Consider the following 17,012-nt stretch of genomic DNA (forward strand, 5'->3'; position numbering starts at 1 on the left):
GGGAGGACAAGCATCCATGGTTGACGAGGGATGTCAAGGACACCATAAAAGCAAAAGCATACAAAGTGGCGAGGACATGTGATGAGCAAGTGAACGATCTCTCCCCAGTGTGAATTTGCTCGTGCTTCTGCAGGGTTGATGACCGAGTGAATCCCTTCCCACACTTGGAGCAGGTGAATGGTCTCTCCCCAGTATGAACTCGCTGGTGTCTCAGCAGTTTGGATGACTCAGTGAATCCCTTCCCACACTTGGAGCAGATGAATGGTCTCTCCCCAGTGTGAACTCGCTCGTGTCTTAGCAGGTGGGATGACCGAGTGAATCCCTTCCCACACTTGGAGCAGGTGAATGGTCTCTCCCCAGTGTGAACTCGCTCATGTGTAAGCAGGTGGGATGACCGAGTGAATCCCTTCCCACACTTGGAGCAGGTGAATGGTCTCTCCCCAGTGTGAACTCGCTCATGTGTAAGCAGGTGGGATGACCGAGTGAATCCCTTCCCACACGTGGAGCAGGTGAATGGTCTCTCCCCAGTATGAACGCGCTGGTGACTCAGCAGGGAGGATGACTCAGTGAATCCCTTCCCACACTTGGAGCAGGTAAACGGTCTCTCCCCAGTGTGAATTCGCTGGTGATTCAGCAGGTGGGATGACGTGCTGAATCCCTTCCCACACTTGGAGCAGGTGAATGGTCTCTCCCCAGTGTGACTGCGTCGATGAGTTTCCAGCTTGGATGGGGAAGTGAATCCTTTCCCACAGTCCGCACATTTCCACGGTTTCTCCTCAGTGTGACTGCATTTGTGGCTTGTGAGGCCTGATGATTGACTGAATCCTCGTCCACACACACAACACGTGTACGGTTTCCCCGCACTGTGAACAATGCTCTTTCCTTCCATGTTCAAAATCCTATGATGTTCAGGATATGATAAATTGAGGGTGTGATGTTTTGGTTTGAGATTCCCGACCTTTGAATCCTCCCCTTCGAACACCCTGCGAAACGGATTCAAAACAGAAAATAGGAAGTGAGAGAGAACCCACAAAAACACAAAAGCAGGTTGTCAAATTGAGCTGAATGAATCTGGACATTTGTGGGATCGGCACTGGAAAAAAGTGACCATGAAAACGGCTGGATTGTTATAAAAACCCAACTGACCTCTTTGGGAGGAGAGAGAAAGAGGTGAAGAGGGATGTTGTGTATCTACAAGACATATTAAGAGAGAAGTTGGCAAAGCAAATTCGATTTTGAGCTTCATAAACAGTAATATTGACACCAAAGCTGTGCTTCCGGTGGCAATGATTAGCACTGCTGCCTCACAGCGTCAGGGACCCGGGTTCAATTCCAGCCTTGGTGACTGTCTGGAGTTTGCACATTCTCCCCGTGTCTGCATGGGTTTCCTCCCACAATCTAAAGAGCAGCAAATTAGGTGGATTGGCCTTGATAAATTGTCCCTTAGTGTCCAGGGATGTGCAGGTTAGGTGGGGCTATGGGGTCACAGGGACAGGGTAGGGGTTTGGGCAGAGGCAGGGTGCCCTTTCAGAGAATCAGTGCAGACTCGATGGACCGAATGGCCTCCTTCTGCACTGTAGGAATTCTATAGTTCTAATTCTATCCTGTGCATCTTTCTAAAGCTCTGGTCACCACTCTTCAGGAAGGATGTGAAGGTTCTTGGAGAAGGTGCAGAGGAGATTTACCAGACTGGATCCAGCAAAGGAGGTTGAGGGGAGATTTGATTCAGGGACACAAGATTATGCCAGATTTCCATCAGGTGGACAAAGAAACTCTGTTTCCATTCACTGACTGTACAAGCAGTCGGGACACAGATTTAAAGATTTGGGTAAAATCTGGATTGAACTATATAAAATCCTGAGGGGTTTTGACAGGGTGGATGTGCAGAGGGTGTTTCCTCTTGTGGGAGAATCTGGAACAAGGGGGTCCCTGTTGCAAAATAAGGTCACCCATTTCAAATGGGTGACAGTGCGGAGACTGCACATTTTCCGTGTGGCTGTGTGAGTTTCCTCCGATTTCCTCACACAGTTCAAAGATGTGCAAGATGTACATCCAATAAAAATGGCGGCCGTTAACTCGAGCCGAACATGAGGAGCTGCAGCTCCGCTCGGTACAAACTGGGTCCCGGAAACGCATTTTCCGAGGTTTGCAACTTACAACAGCTTTACACAAAGTTTCCGCCCGCCCCCGCGATGTCACGCTTCCTCCATGTTGTGGAGATGCTGGCGTTGGAATGGAATGAGCACAGCAAGAAGTCTTACAACACCAGGTTAAAGTCCAACAGGTTTGTTTCCTAAAACATATCTGTTGGACTTTAACCTGGTGTTGTAAGACTTCTTACTGTGCTCCTCCATGTTGTTAAATGCCTCCTACCAATTTCGGATCTGAAGAAGACGCTCTTCTCCTTCGCCATTACCCACACTGCGCATGCTTCAATCACAGCGGATCCCGCCCCTCAGTCACTCCAATTGGTTGGAGGACCAGCTGCTCCCGGTCGATCCTCCAGATCCGCCTCCCCTCTTCCTATTGGCCGGGAGTTGCCGTCAATCACCCGGGCATTGTGACGGTTCCAGATGGTGAGAGCGGCCACAGGCTCAGGCTGACTCGCTGATTGTCCAATAATAACAGTGAGAGTCTCAGTGGGACAATCAGACAATAATAGTGGCGATGGGGCCCAGAGGAGAAACAGCAAAGGATTCACTCACTTTGAGACTAACAAACAGTTCCAATAAGTCAGGCTGCAGTGTGTGAGTGAACACATAGAACATAGAACAGTACAGCACAGAACAGGCCCTTCGGCCCTCAATGTTGTGCCGAGCCATGATCACCCTACTCAAACCCACGTATCCACCCTATACCCGTAACCCAACAACCCCCCCCTTAACCTTACTTTTATTAGGACACTACGGGCAATTTAGCATGGCCAATCCACCTAACCCGCACATCTTTGGACTGTGGGAGGAAACCGGAGCACCCGGAGGAAACCCACGCACACAGGGGGAGGACGTGCAGACTCCACACAGACAGTGACCCAGCCGGGAATCGAACCTGGGACCCTGGAGCTGTGAAGCATTTATGCTAACCACCATGCTACCCTGCTGCCCCTTTGGATCTTTGGATCCAATGTAGAATCATAGAATCCCTACAGCGCTGAAGGAGGCCATTTGGCCCATCGAGTCTGCACCGACCCACTGAAAGATCACCCTACTGTGGCCAATCCCCCACCCTAACCCCGTAACCCCACCCAGGGACAATTTATCACAGCCAATCCACCTGCACATCTTTGGACTGTGGGAGGAAATCTTTGCAGCCACGGGAAGAATGAGCAAACTCCACACAGACCGTGACCCAAGGTCGGAATCAAAGCCAGGTACCTGGTGCTTGAGGTAACAGTGCTAACTACTGAGCCACCCCCGTAACTCTGTCATGATTAGACAATAACCTGCCTGTTATTCCAATTCTGGTGTATGTTCCTCTGTTACTATTATTATTAGACAACAATCTATCTGATATTCCAATTCTGGTGTGTTATACTCTGTTGCTGTTATCATTAGACAATAATAGGAGGGCAAGATGCAAGGTAGCAATGATATTTTGAAGTTTCTGGGTTACAATGAGTGTCACTGGGAGGTGTGATAAAATAGGAATGGAAACATCATGACAAAGGGTGGCACAGTGGCAGTGGTTAGCACTGCTGCCTCACGGTGCTGAGGACCCAGGTTCGATCCTGGCCCCGGGTCACTGCCATGTGGAGTTTGCACATTCTTCCCGTGTCTCCATGGGTCTCACCCCCACAACTCAAAGATGTGCGGGTAGGTGGATTGGCCACTCTTTTGAGGTCCACCAACAAAATAGAACAAAGGAAACAAACTTAGGGACAAAGCAAAAAGGGCCGCTCCAGTTAGGGGCACTGCCCGAACGTAACAAAGATCAGCAGAAACTTAAAAACATCTAATGGGAGTGTATTTAAAGGAGTCAATAAAGCACCCCAACCCCTGCGGTGCCCACCGGGCATGGAAGGCTTTGATGGTGCCCATGGACACCGCATCCTCCCTTTCTAGGGACATCCAGCTGCAAATGTAGTCGCGGAAAAGGGGCAAACAGTCTGGTTGGATGACCCCCTCAGTCGCCCGCTGCCTGGACCTATAAATGACGCACTTCGCCAGGCCCAGAGCATGTTCACAAGGAGGTAAGTGGAGCTGGTTCGCGAGGTGTTCGGCCCAAGTAGGACTCAGCAAAAACACAGTCCGTGCTCCCACCCTGGAACGACCACCCAGTGGAATCCACCTCCTCCCTGCTGGTGTGTGGAGCCTTCAGTCCGGGAGGGGGCTCAGCAAACACACTGTCTACTCGATCCCCCTGACCCGGAACAAGCACACCGGATCGAATAAGGAAGGTTTGTCCTTGCTGAAGGCAGATGTTATCAGTTGGGAGGACTGGGCCGGGCCCTCGGCCCAGCAAACAAGTAGTCCAAGGGCTTTACTCCCACCTTGTTTTTGAAGTTGCCTCCTTGTTGTTGTCATTCTCTTCCCTCTCCTTCCTCCAGGCAGCTCAGCAGCAACCAGCACCGGAAACAGGCAGCAAACTGAGCAACCGAGAGTGAGAGAGAACAGCAACAGAGAAAGGGAGAGAACAGCAGCAGCCACTCTCCACAACAGCAACATCCTCACAACACCAAAGTCTGCACTGGGAGTGCCAGCTTCGGATTGGCCATGCTAAATTGCCCCTTAATTGGAAACAAATAATTGGGTACTCTAAATTCATAATAAAAAATAATAATACTCACCTCTTGTCACAATTTTGGTGTTTTCAAGCTTACAATCTGCTGCAACCTTCGGCTGGAAAGATATTAGAAGCTTTGGAAGCACCTGTAAAAAGAAATTACACTGGTCAGAAATGTTAGTCGAGGTTAGAAATTAAGATCAGGCAAACCTTTATCTTGGTTTGAGTTTGCTGGGTGTAAATCCTCCCCTTCTAACCCCCGGTAAAAGGAGTTTCCAAAATCCATCACTCTTCAAGTCCAGGATAGAAGGTCCAAACATTCTACCCCCTTGTTGCCAGTCCCAGGATTACTTAATGAGGGTTTTACTTGCTTTGGAGGCAGTTCAGTGAAGTTTCACTAGTCTGATTCCTGGGATGCGAGACTTTGTTTTATGGAGCAAGATTGAGCCTGATTGATCTGTACCCGATGAGTTTAGAAGAATGAGAGGTGATCTTATTGAAACGTCTAAGATTCTGAGGGGTTTTGATAAAATAATATTTTCCCACGTGGGGTTCAAGAACTAAGGGGGACAGTTTAAAGATAAGCGTTCTCCAATTTGACACTGAGGTAAGGAGAAATGTCTTCCCTCAGAGGGTCATCAGTATGTGGATAAAAGTAAATTGCTGCGGATGCTGGAATCTGGAACAAAAACAGAAAATACCGGACAATCTCAGCAGGTCTGACAGTATCTGTGGGGAGAAAAGGGAGCTAAAGATTTAGGGCAGCACGGTAGCATGGTGGTTAGCATAAATGCTTCACAGCTCCAGTGACCCAGGTTCGGTTCCTGGCCGGGTCACTGTCTGTGCGGAGTCTGCACGTCCTCCCCATGTGTGCGTGGGATTCCTCCGGGTGCTCCGGTTTCCTCCCACAGTCCAAAGATGTGCGGGTTAGGTGGATTGGCCATGCTAAATTGCCCGTAGTGTCCTAAAAAGTAAGGTTGGGGGGGGGGGGGGGGGGTGGTGTTGTTGGGTTACGGGTATAGGGTGGATCCGTGGGTTTGAGTAGGGTGATCATTGCTCGGCACAACATCGAGGGCCGAAGGGCCTGTTCTGTGCTGTAATGTTCTATGTTCTAATGTTTTGAGTCTGGATGACTCTTTATCAAAGCTGAGTTTGTGGAATTCTCTTTCCCAGAGAGTAGTGGCGTTGGGTCACTGAATATACTCAAAGCTGAGTTAGTCTTTTTTTATCTACTGGGGAGTCAAAGATTTTTGGGGGAAGGCAGGAAAATGTGATTAAGGGCACATGCGGAACAGCCATGCCTTTATTGACTGGCAGAGTAGGGTCAATAGGCCGCATGGCCGTTCCCTGCTGCTAATTCTGATGTTATTATTCTTCTGTTCTTCGGATTGCCATACATGGCAGCATTTCCCCTCTGGAGGGGCCTGTCAATCATCCACACAATGATTTTCTCTCCTGGTCACCGGGAGCCTGAAGCATCGCCTCTGTTACGTCATCAAGATGGCCTCTCAGCCGCTCCGCTAAACAAAGATGGCGGCCGTGGAACTGGGCCTGATACCGGATAAAAGTTCCGGAACTGCAACCGCGGGATTTGCAGTCTTAAACCGGCCTTGCGACCAGCAGGGGGTGTTTATAAAGCCGTAACTCCCTCCCCACCCCGGCTCCCGGTTCCATTCCTCCCTCCGCCTCACCGACTGTCACCGCCCCAAACAGCCGCTCCCGCACTCGCAGACCTCCGAGCAAAGTGACACTGCGCATGCTCCAGACACAGTCCAGCATTGCGTCTGCGCACTGTGCTCCTGTGACGTGTAGGGCACATTCACAGCCGCATGGAATGATGGGTAATAGCCGCACGATTGAAACTGCAAACAGTAAATACAAAATAACTTGGTTACCGATTGATAAACATAATCAAGCAAATTATTGTCAATGGGTATTCTGCTATTCTCCATTTCTCGAAATGAATGAATTCTGCTCTCCTGTGGAACAATGCAGATCTTAAAATGCTTTTTCCCCATGGGTCCTTCCTCTCTCCTCCCCAGAAGATGCAAACAGTTGCTGGGTTCAATCCCAGAATCAGTAATTCCTCCATCTTCTTCCCTCTTACTCGTGATACTGAATGTTCAGTGTTTTCTAAAATGATCCAGCACAGATGGAATTCACTCGGCACATCGTGTCTGCACGGACTCTGGACAAGAGCTACCAATTTTCCTGGTTAAATTCCATTTGCCACTGTACTGCCCATATGACCAGTCCATCTGTATCATCCCGTAATTTAAGGTTTTTGTCCTCGCTAGTTACCACACCGATAATTTCCCATCTGCAAACTTATCGATCATACCTTTATATATTTCAAGTACACGATTTTATATATAATTACTATTGGTGTCTGAGGATTCACCGGATCTCCATCAGCACCTGAACCTGTGATTCCTTCCTGCGAGACAATCGAGAGCTTTAATTGCTCTGGAGAAACAATGCTGAGAAAGCTGATGTTCTGGTCAAGGCTAATAACTGGGTGCTGCCTTGCCAGTCTCTGAATTTACTCTACTCCTGTTCACTCCCCACTTATAAACATTGACCATAATGACTGGCAAGAGTTTGCTGCCAATCAGTCACTATCATGACAACGTGCATATCAAACTGCATCATTGGAGCGGCACGGTAGCACAGTGGTTAGCACTGTTGCCTCACAACGCCAGGGTTCCGGGTTCGATTCCCGCTTGGGTTACTGTCTGTGCAGCGTCTGCACATTCTCCCCGAAAGACTTTCTTGTTAGGTGAATTGGTCATTCTGAATTCAGACGAACAGGCGCTGGAGTGTGGCAACTCAGGCATTTTCACAGTAACTTCATGGCAGTGATAATGTAAGCCTACTTGTGACAATAATAAAGATTATTATTATTACATTTGAATTCCAATGCCTCAATGAAGAGGCAGAGAGTGGTAGAGAGGGATCTCTGCCAAACATCTGCGGGTCGAGAAACACCTTCTCCAATCGCAGAAAGACCATAAGAGAAAACATATGACCCTGAGTAGACGTCATCCTCGAAACGAGGAACAACTGACAACCGAATAACAGAGGAGGAGCAGGTCATGAAGGTGTGACAGTCAATATAACTTTCTGCGTTTGAGCAGTTCAGCTGGAATTCCATCCTTGCCGGGTTGGTTCTGATTGCTCAACAATCAATGGCCTTTCCCAGTTCAAGTGATGAGGATTCCTTGTCCAACTTAATCATGATAGGAAGTTGCAGGAGAGTCAAACAGAGACCGCAAGGTGTCCGTCTTACAGGAGTACAGCTCACATTCGTGTTCAACCCAGCAGGACATGTTCACATCTGGTGGTGAGAACTTCACCATACTCCATAATCAGGTTGGCATGGTGATGCAGTGGTTAGCACTGCTGTCTCACGGCGCTGAGGTCCCTGGTTCGATCCCGGCTCTGGTCACTGTCCATGTGGAGTTTGCAAATTCTTCCCTTGTTTGCGTGGATTTCGCTCCCTCAACCCAAAAATGTGTAAGGTAGGTGGATTGGCTATGCTAAATTGCCCGTTAATTGGAAAAAATGAATTGGCCACTCTAAATTTAAAAAAATAACAATACATAATCAAAGGCAGTTCAGATTCCTTGATAAAAGCAAATTACTCCGGATGCTGGAATCTGAAACCAAAAGAAATATGAAACCATCTTTGGTTTCAGATTCCTTGATGCAGGCTGCTCCAGTGTTTATTTGTACAGCATCTCCATCTTTTACACAATGGTCTTGGCAATGTTCAAGTCCCAAGTGATGCACTGCTCTGGCTCTTGGGTTTATGTTGGGCATCGGGTAGATTCTGCTTTTTGCTTCAACAACAGATGTCATCCCTGCTGAGTGGGTCTCAAACCAGTCTTTGTTGTGGGTTCCACCTTTACCAAATGTTGCGGCTGCTGTGTCAGAAATGATTTAACTCAGCAACTTCCAAACTTCATCAATAATAATTTTGATTGATTAAGTTTCTATTCATGCGCCTGTGAAATATTTTACCGTTTTATTTCATGTTGATAATTTAATTTTATAATGGTGGTGTCACAGTGAAGCATGTGTAAGTCAGAAAGAATTGTCAGCAAGGTTTAATCAGCATTTTCCACTTGGAGATCAGTGGAATGTTTCAGAAACTGAATTATAGATTTTGCACCAAAAACTATTCAAGATTAAAGTAAAAGTTCATAACGCTATTGCAAGTGTGTTCCTGGGAAAGATCTTGAATGAAGAGGAAAGATGTTTTTAAAAAGAGACACTGCAGCCCCCAAATCAGTGACAAATCCAGAATATTGAACTGCAGCCTGTTATAGGGGTTGTTGACATCAGCAGAAATAAACCAAATATTGTAAGACTATCGATCTTGTATGTGATTAACAGCAGAAATAACAGCAGAATCCAGTCTTTTCAGTCACTCATGAACCTGTTGATACAAAGAACAAAGAAAAGTGCAGCACAGGAACAGGCCCTTCGGCCCTCCAAGCCCGTGCCGACTATGCTGCCCATCTAAACTAAAATCTTCTCCACTTTCTGGGTCCGTATCACTCTATTCCTATCCTATTCAAGAGTGGTGACTTGAAAGAGGTCCACAGGATTCTGAGGGGCATGGATAGAGTGGGATGGGCAGGCAGGGTGGAGGGGTCAGTCACCAGGGGCATAGGTTTAAGGTCCCTGAGGCAATGTTTAGAGATGTGCGAGACAGGTTCTTTTTACGCAGAGGGTGGTGCGTGCCTGGAACGCGTTGCCAGGGGAGGTTATGGAAGCAGATACATGAACGGTGTTCAAAAGGCATCTTGACAAACACATGGATAAGATGGGTATAGGGATGCGGCACAAGGAAGTGCTGAACGTTTTGGCAAAGGTTGGTATCATGACCGGTACAGGTTTGGAGGGCCAAAGGGCCTGTTCCTGTGCTGTATTGTTCTTTGTTCAAAGACCATGTTCAATGTGGGAGAAACAGTTCACGTGTTCGGAATGTGGATGATGTTTTAGCCGATGGTCTGACCTTTCGAACGACATGTAGGCACGCTGGAAGAAACCTTGGAAATCTGGCGATTGTGGAATAGATTTAATCAGACCTGGAGATTCATCGACATGTTCACATGGAGGAGCGACCGTTAGTGTTCTCAGTGTGTGGGAAGGGATTCACTCAGTTCACCAGCCTCACTTCATCATGGTCAACCTGTACTGGACTGTTGACAAGTGCAATATATTTTTCCTGAAATTTGGTGGCCAGTACAGAACACAGTTCATGCAGGAAAAGACAGCAGGAATTTCTCTAATCTGTGATTTACAAGGACACATTCTTGGTTCCCAGCAGTTACGTTTCTGCAATAATTTCCTCATTTTCCCTAAACTACCCTGCCTGTTAATTCTATTATTTCTGATAATTCCATTACTGTAGCTAAAACAGTACACATTAGAATTTAATCTGTTCCATTATTCACTCTGGTTTAAGTTAATGTTGAGGTTAATAACAGACAAACTCTGTCCTCTCCCCGATCCAATTAGAGTTTCCAATGAGTCGATTCTATAGAACATAGAACAGTACAGCACAGAACAGGCCCTTCTGCCCTCGATGTTGTGCCGAGCAATGATCACCCTACTTAAACCCACGTAACCCAACAATCCCCCCATTAACCTTACACTACGGGCAATTTAGCATGGCCAATCCACCTAACCCGCACATCTTTGGACTGTGGGAGGAAACCGGAGCACCCGGAGGAAACCCACGCACACACGGGGAGGACGTGCAGACTCCACACAGACAGTGACCCAGCCGGGAATCGAACCTGGGACCCTGGAGCTGTGAAGCATTGATGCTAACCACCATGCTACCGTGAGGCCCACTTACAAACAATCAGTAATATTTAAAGAATTATTACAGATTTACATGGGGATTGGTTTGCTCAGTTGGCTACATGGCTGGTTCGTGCTGAGTGACACCAACAGCACAGGTTAAATTCTATGGAATGGAATGTCTTATCAGCGTTTCCACGGTGACCTGTCTGCAGTGAAGCACCTGCTTGAGTTTCTAACACAGACTAAACTTCTCTCTCCCATTGCACACATTATATCAGACATTAGATGTCAATGTATTTCAGCCATGTTATGTTAATATCCCCAAAACTCTAGAAGGAGTTCAGATACACAAACCTTTAAATGTGAGAGGACAAGTTGATAAAGTGTTTCAAAAACACATGGGATCCAAGGTTTTATAATTCTAAATGTGGAGTACAAAATGTCAGATGTCCTGTAAACCTGGACAAATCATTGGTTGGGCTGCAGTTGGAATATTAGATCAGGTTTTGGGGATCTTACACCAGGAAGGATGTCAAGGCCACGGAGAGGGTGTAGAAGAGATTCACTGAGATGATCCCAGGGAAGAGAGGCTTTAGTTACCAGGAGGGATTAGAAAAACTGGGGCTCTTTTCATTCGAACAGAGGCTAACTGAAATCAGAGGGAGGGGAGTTTGATTCCACCCTTGGGTGACTGTGTCGAGTTTGCACTTTCTCCCAGTGTCTGCGTGGGTTTCTTCCGGGTGCTCCAGTTTCCTCCCACAGTCCAAAGACTGTGGTTAGCGCAGCTTAGTTGGATTGGCCATTCTAAAAGATTTCCGCTGAGTGTCCAAAGGTTAGGTGGGTTTCTGGGGATAGGGTGGAGGAGTGGTCCTGAGTGGGGCACCGTATTGGAGGGACAGTGCAGGTTTGATGGGCTGAATGGCCTCATTCTGCACTGAAGGGATTCTATGGAACAGAAAAAGGCTCGTATGAAATATCAATCAGGTGGTATAACAATGTTTAGGACTCTCACTGGATGGACAGGACAGCAGATGTATGGGAACATCACCACCTGCAAGTTCCTTTCCAAGCCACACACTGTCCGATCTTGTCCGACATCCAGTGCTGGATGAGCGAACTTCCCTCCATTTAAATATTGAGAAGACTGAACACATTCCCTTTCATCCCCTCTACAAACTCCATTCCCTTGTTACCAATTCCATTCCTGTCCAATGTCTGAGGCTAAAGCAGACTGTTCACAACCCTGGTGAAATATTTCACCCCGAGATGAGCTCTTGACCACATATCCACACTGTCACCAAGATTGCCACCTCAGGAACATAGCTCAACTCCACCTTAGTCTCTGTTCATCTGCTGCAGGAACCATCATCCATTTTTCTGTTACCTCTCAACCAAATTATTCCAACGCACTCGTTGCCGGACTCCAACATTAAACAACCCCCTCCATCCCATCCCAAACTCTGCTACCCATGTGCTTACTCACACCAGCCCCTGTCCCACTGATCTGCAAATGCTTCCTTTTAAAAGGCACAAAAAAGTTTACATTTCTCATTCTTCTTTTCCTCCATGGTAGTGATCACCCTGATCACTGTAATCTCCTCCACACACACCCCTTTGAGATCTCTGAACTCATTTAATTCCAGCCACTTGAGAATTCCTGATTTTAATCTCTCCACCATTACTGAGTTGCCAAGGCCTCAATTTCTGGAATTTCCTCCTTAAAACTCTCTGACTCTCTGACTCAATTTCCTCCATTAAGATTCTCCTTAAAATCTAATATTTCTCATGTGGCTCAGTGTCAATTATTATTTTGTAACGTTTCTCTGAACGTCTTAAAAGTTATATTCTGTTCAAGTCACAATATAAATTAGAATTATTGACATTGCCCTCGACATATATTCTGCCCCGTAAATAAGAATTTGTAACTCAGAGTGAAACAGATTGCAGGACATTCTGTCATGAAAACACATTTTTAAAATGTTGCCCCCAACAATGATGGCGACTGAGCCTGCTCTCTGCTGCTCGTGCCCCAATAAAGATGGTGGATACGCGTGCGCACTGCCGCTAGTGATCCAAATAATGATGCCGAAGGCGCATGCGTGCGGCTGCCAGCGCCAAATAAAAATGGCGGCCGCATAGTCTCGTCTATAACAAAGCTGGAGCTTCCGCTCAGGTCCCCAGGTACCGGTAGGTTATTTTGTCAGATGTTCGGTTTATATAACATGTTTACGAAGCGTGCCTAACAACCCGCATGATCCAGGTCTCCCTCCGTCCCGCCATTCCCACTTATGGATTGTGGATCCGAGAAACAACCTTTTCCGCGTCGCCATTAATCGCACTGCGCATGCTTCACTCACTCCAGTCCCGCCCCTGATTCACTCCGATTGTCTGGAGGACCAGTCACACTCGGACCCGCCCACTCTATTCCTATTGGTCTCGCAATGCCTTCAATCATTGTCCGGCGTCAGGTGAGAGGTCAGTGTTGGGGGGCGGGGTTTACAAACCCCAGTGCGGCCCCAGAGCCGAATGTGAAACAATGAACATTCTCCAATCTCACTGTCCGTCACTTCCGGCTTCTAACCACAAACAACCTCATAGAGACCAGGGGGGGAGACACTGACCCAGTGACAATGTCACTACATTAGTCACCCAGAGAGACAGGAAAATGTTCTGGGGACATGGGATCCAATCCATTCAATTAATAAAATCTGGAATTTAAAGTTAGTCTCAATGATGGTGACGGAGGGTCACTGAGAAAATCTCCAATGTCACTGGATTAGGACAAAAAGGCAGAAAGTAGGAAACTAGTTAGTTTAAAGTCTGTTGTTGGGAAACTGTTGGAATCCATTATTGAGGAAGCAGTATCTAGACATTTGGAAAGTCAAACTGCAATCCATCAGAGTCAGTGTGGTTTTGTGAAGGGTAGATCGTGTTTGATTCATTTCTTCCAGTTCTTGGAAGATGTAACAAGCCAAGTGGATAATGGGGTCCTGTAGATTTATTTGGACTCCCAGAATACGTTTGATAAGGTGTCACACAAAAGATAATAATCAACATAAAATCCCACGGGGCTGAGAGATAATATATTAGCTTGGATAGAGGATTGGCTAACCAGCAGAGTGGGGATTACTTTTATTGACACAGGTACTGAGGAAAAATATTTTTATCCAGAGGGTGGTGACGGTCTGGAATGCACTGCCTTCAGAGGGTGATAGAGACGGGTTGCCTCACATCCTCTAAAAAAGTGCCTGGATGAAGACTGGCACGTCATAACATCGAAGGCTATGAGCCAAGTGCTGGTAAATGGGATTAGGTAGGTGGGTCAGGTTTATCATGTGTCGGTGCAAATTCGGTGAACTGAAGTGCCTCTTCTGCACTGTGAATGAAATGAAATGAAATGAAAATCACTTATTGTCACAAGTAGGCTTCAAATGAAGTTACTGTGAAAAGCCCCCATTCCGGCGCCTGTTTGGGGAGGCTGGTCCGGGAATTGAACCGTGCTTCTGGCCTGCCTTGGTTTGATTTAAAAACCAATGATTTAGCCCAGTGTGCTAAACCAGTCTCTCTGAGCTGCTGATGATACAAAGTTCGGTGGCATCATAGAGAGCATAGATTTTTTTTTTTTTTTTTTTTGAATTTAGATTACCCAATTATTTTTTCCAATTAAGGGGCAATTTAGCGTGGCCAATCCACCTACTCTGCACATTTTTGGGTTGTGGGGGCGAAACCCACGCAGACACGGGGAGAATGTGCAAACTCCACACAGACAGTGACCCAGAGCCGGGATCGAACCTGGGACCTCAGCGCCGTGAGGCGGTTATGCTAACCACTTGGCCACCGTGCTGCCCATAGAGAGCATAGATGATTGTATTAAATTGCAAGAAGAAATTGACAGACAAGGTGAATGGGCAAGATTATGGCATTATAAACAAGTGTGAGGTTATCTGTTTTGAACCAAAAAATGATCGAACTGAGCACTTTCTAAATGGAAAGAGGATCAGTACAGTGGGTGTCCAAAGAGACTTGGGGTTCATAGAATCTATGGTATGGAGACAGGCCCTTCGGCCCAAACTGGTCCATGCCAACCAAAAAACTCATCTAAGCCAAACCCATTGGCCTGTATTTGGCCCATATCCCTCTGAACCTTTCCTATCCATGTATCTGTCCAAATGCCTTTTCAGTGTTGGCAATGTCCCTGCCTCAACTCCTTCCTCCGGCAGTTCATTCCGTACTATCCTCTATGGAAAACTATTGCTCCTTAGGTTCCCATTAATTCTTTCCCCTCTTAACATAAACCTATGCCCTTTAGTTCTCGATTCCCCAACCCTGAGAAAAAGACTGAGTGCATTCACCCTATCCATGCCTCTCATGATCTTATACACCTCTATAAGATCACCGCTCAGTCCCCTACGCTCCAAAGATAAAGGTCCTGGCCTGTCCAATCTCTCCCTATAACTCAGTCCCTTGCCTGGCAACATCCTTGTAAATCTCTTCTACGCTCTCTCCAGTTTAATAACATCTTTCCTATAGCAAGGCGACCAAAACTGAACACCAACCTCACCAATGTCCTGTACAATTGCAACATAACTTCCCAACTTGTATACTCAGTGCCCTGACTGATGAAGGCCAGCATGCCAAAAACCTCCTTCAGAGAATTTGCAGTGCAGAAGGAGGTTATCGGCCCATCAAGTCTCCCAGAGCTGGATAGCCCTTACAAAGAGCACCCCACCCACTTATCTACCCTATTCCCGTAACCCAGTAACCCCCACTTAACCTTTTTTTGGGACACTCGGGGTAATTTAGCATGGCCAGTCCACCTAACCTGCGTATCTTTAGACTGTGGGAGGAAACCAGAGAACAAACGCAGTCACGGGGAGAACGTGCAGACTCCACACAGACAGTGACCCAGCTGGGAATCGAACCTGGGACCCTGGAGCTGTGAAGCAACTGTGCTAACCACTATGATACCGTGCTGCCCTATCTATCTGTGACTCACCTTTAAAGAACCGTGCACATGAACTCCAAGGTCCCTCTGTTCCATGATACACCCTAAGGCCCTACACTGTGAAAGTCCGACCTTGGATTTGACTTTCCGAAATGCAACACCTCACATTTATCTGTGTTGAACACCATTTGCCATTTCTCGGCCCACTTCCCCAGCTGATCAAGATCCTGCTGCAATTTTTGACATCCTTCCTCACTGCCGACAATACCACCTATTTTAGTGTCATCTGCAAACTTGCTGATCATGCCTTGTACATTCTCATCCAAATCATTGATATAGATACAAACAGCAATCTCATAGTTACTGATCTCCGAGTTACTCCCTACTTAGTTAATTACTCCAGTTTCTCAAATATAGAACAGATTCCCAACCAGCCAATCAGCTTTACTCTGAGGTACGTTATTTATATTTATTGTGGGGCAGCACGGTGGCACAGTGGTTAGCATTGCTGCCTACGGCGCTGAGGATCCGGGTTCAAATCCCAGCTCTGGGTCACTGTCCGTGAGGAGTTTGCACATTCTCCCCGTGTTTGCGTGGGTTTCACCTCCACAAACCAAAGATGTGCAGGATAGGTAGAGTGGCCACGCTAAATTGCCCCGTAATTGGAAAAAATAATTGGGTACTCTAAATTTATTTAAAAAAAATTATATTTATTGTTCCGAAAATGTCTAGGCCATGAATCCCCGAGGTACGTTATTTATATTTATTGTTCCGAAAATCCTCCTGCCCAAGTTCACACCAACTCTGCTCCCTGCATTTGTGAGATTCATACCTGGGAGTCTGGAAAGTAACTGTCCTGTAAGGTGATGAGTCCTTTTCCCAGTTGGCCGAGGAAGGCAGTGTGTCACAAGGATGGATGTGTTGACCGATTAATGGCTGGAGGATGGGGGCAGGTCATGTGATCAAACCTCCAGGAATACATTTAATCAAAGTTGGCGAGGAGAGAATGTTGTGAATTTCTATCCTAAACTGATAGTGAGGTTTCTGTAAATTTACAGGATATTGGAAGAGGAGGTTTAACAGACGGGAAACGCAAACCAAACGTCACATCGCGATCTGACAGAGTCACTCGATTCATCAGATCCTGAATATCAGCAGCATCTGGGTGTGGAAGGTAAAAGGTTTGTCTGTTCTGTCTGTGAGGGAAGATTTCAGGTCTCAGTGTGACTGGAAAAGCCCCGAGATTCACAAACCCTGGTTAGACCAAACCTGGAGAACTGTGTTCAGTTCTGGGCAACAAACATGAGGAGGGATAGAATGGCCTCGGAGGGAGTGTAGCACAGATTTACCTGAGTGATCCCCCCCCCCCCCCCCCAGGGTTAAATTACAAAACTAGATTACACAAACGAGTCAGAGACATGATGGCACAAAGAAGGGCATTTGGCCCATTGAGTCCATGCTAGCTCTCTGGAGCAATCCAGTCAGTGCCCATTCTCCAGCTCCATCCCTGTATCCTCGCAGGTTT

General features: G+C 46.9%; 1 protein-coding gene across 1 annotated transcript in view; it reads right to left on the reverse strand.

The window, feature by feature from the left end:
- LOC119961100 (zinc finger protein 91-like) overlaps positions 1–17,012 on the reverse strand; it is a 53,031-nt gene that overhangs the window by 9,149 nt on the left and 26,870 nt on the right. The window contains exon 3 of the mRNA XM_038788576.1: positions 96–863. Coding sequence (XP_038644504.1) covers positions 96–863 — 768 coding nt within the window. The remainder of the gene's footprint in view (positions 1–95; positions 864–17,012) is intronic.

This window comes from Scyliorhinus canicula, unplaced genomic scaffold, assembly GCF_902713615.1.
Source record: "Scyliorhinus canicula unplaced genomic scaffold, sScyCan1.1, whole genome shotgun sequence".
Taxonomy (NCBI): Eukaryota; Metazoa; Chordata; class Chondrichthyes; order Carcharhiniformes; family Scyliorhinidae; genus Scyliorhinus; species Scyliorhinus canicula.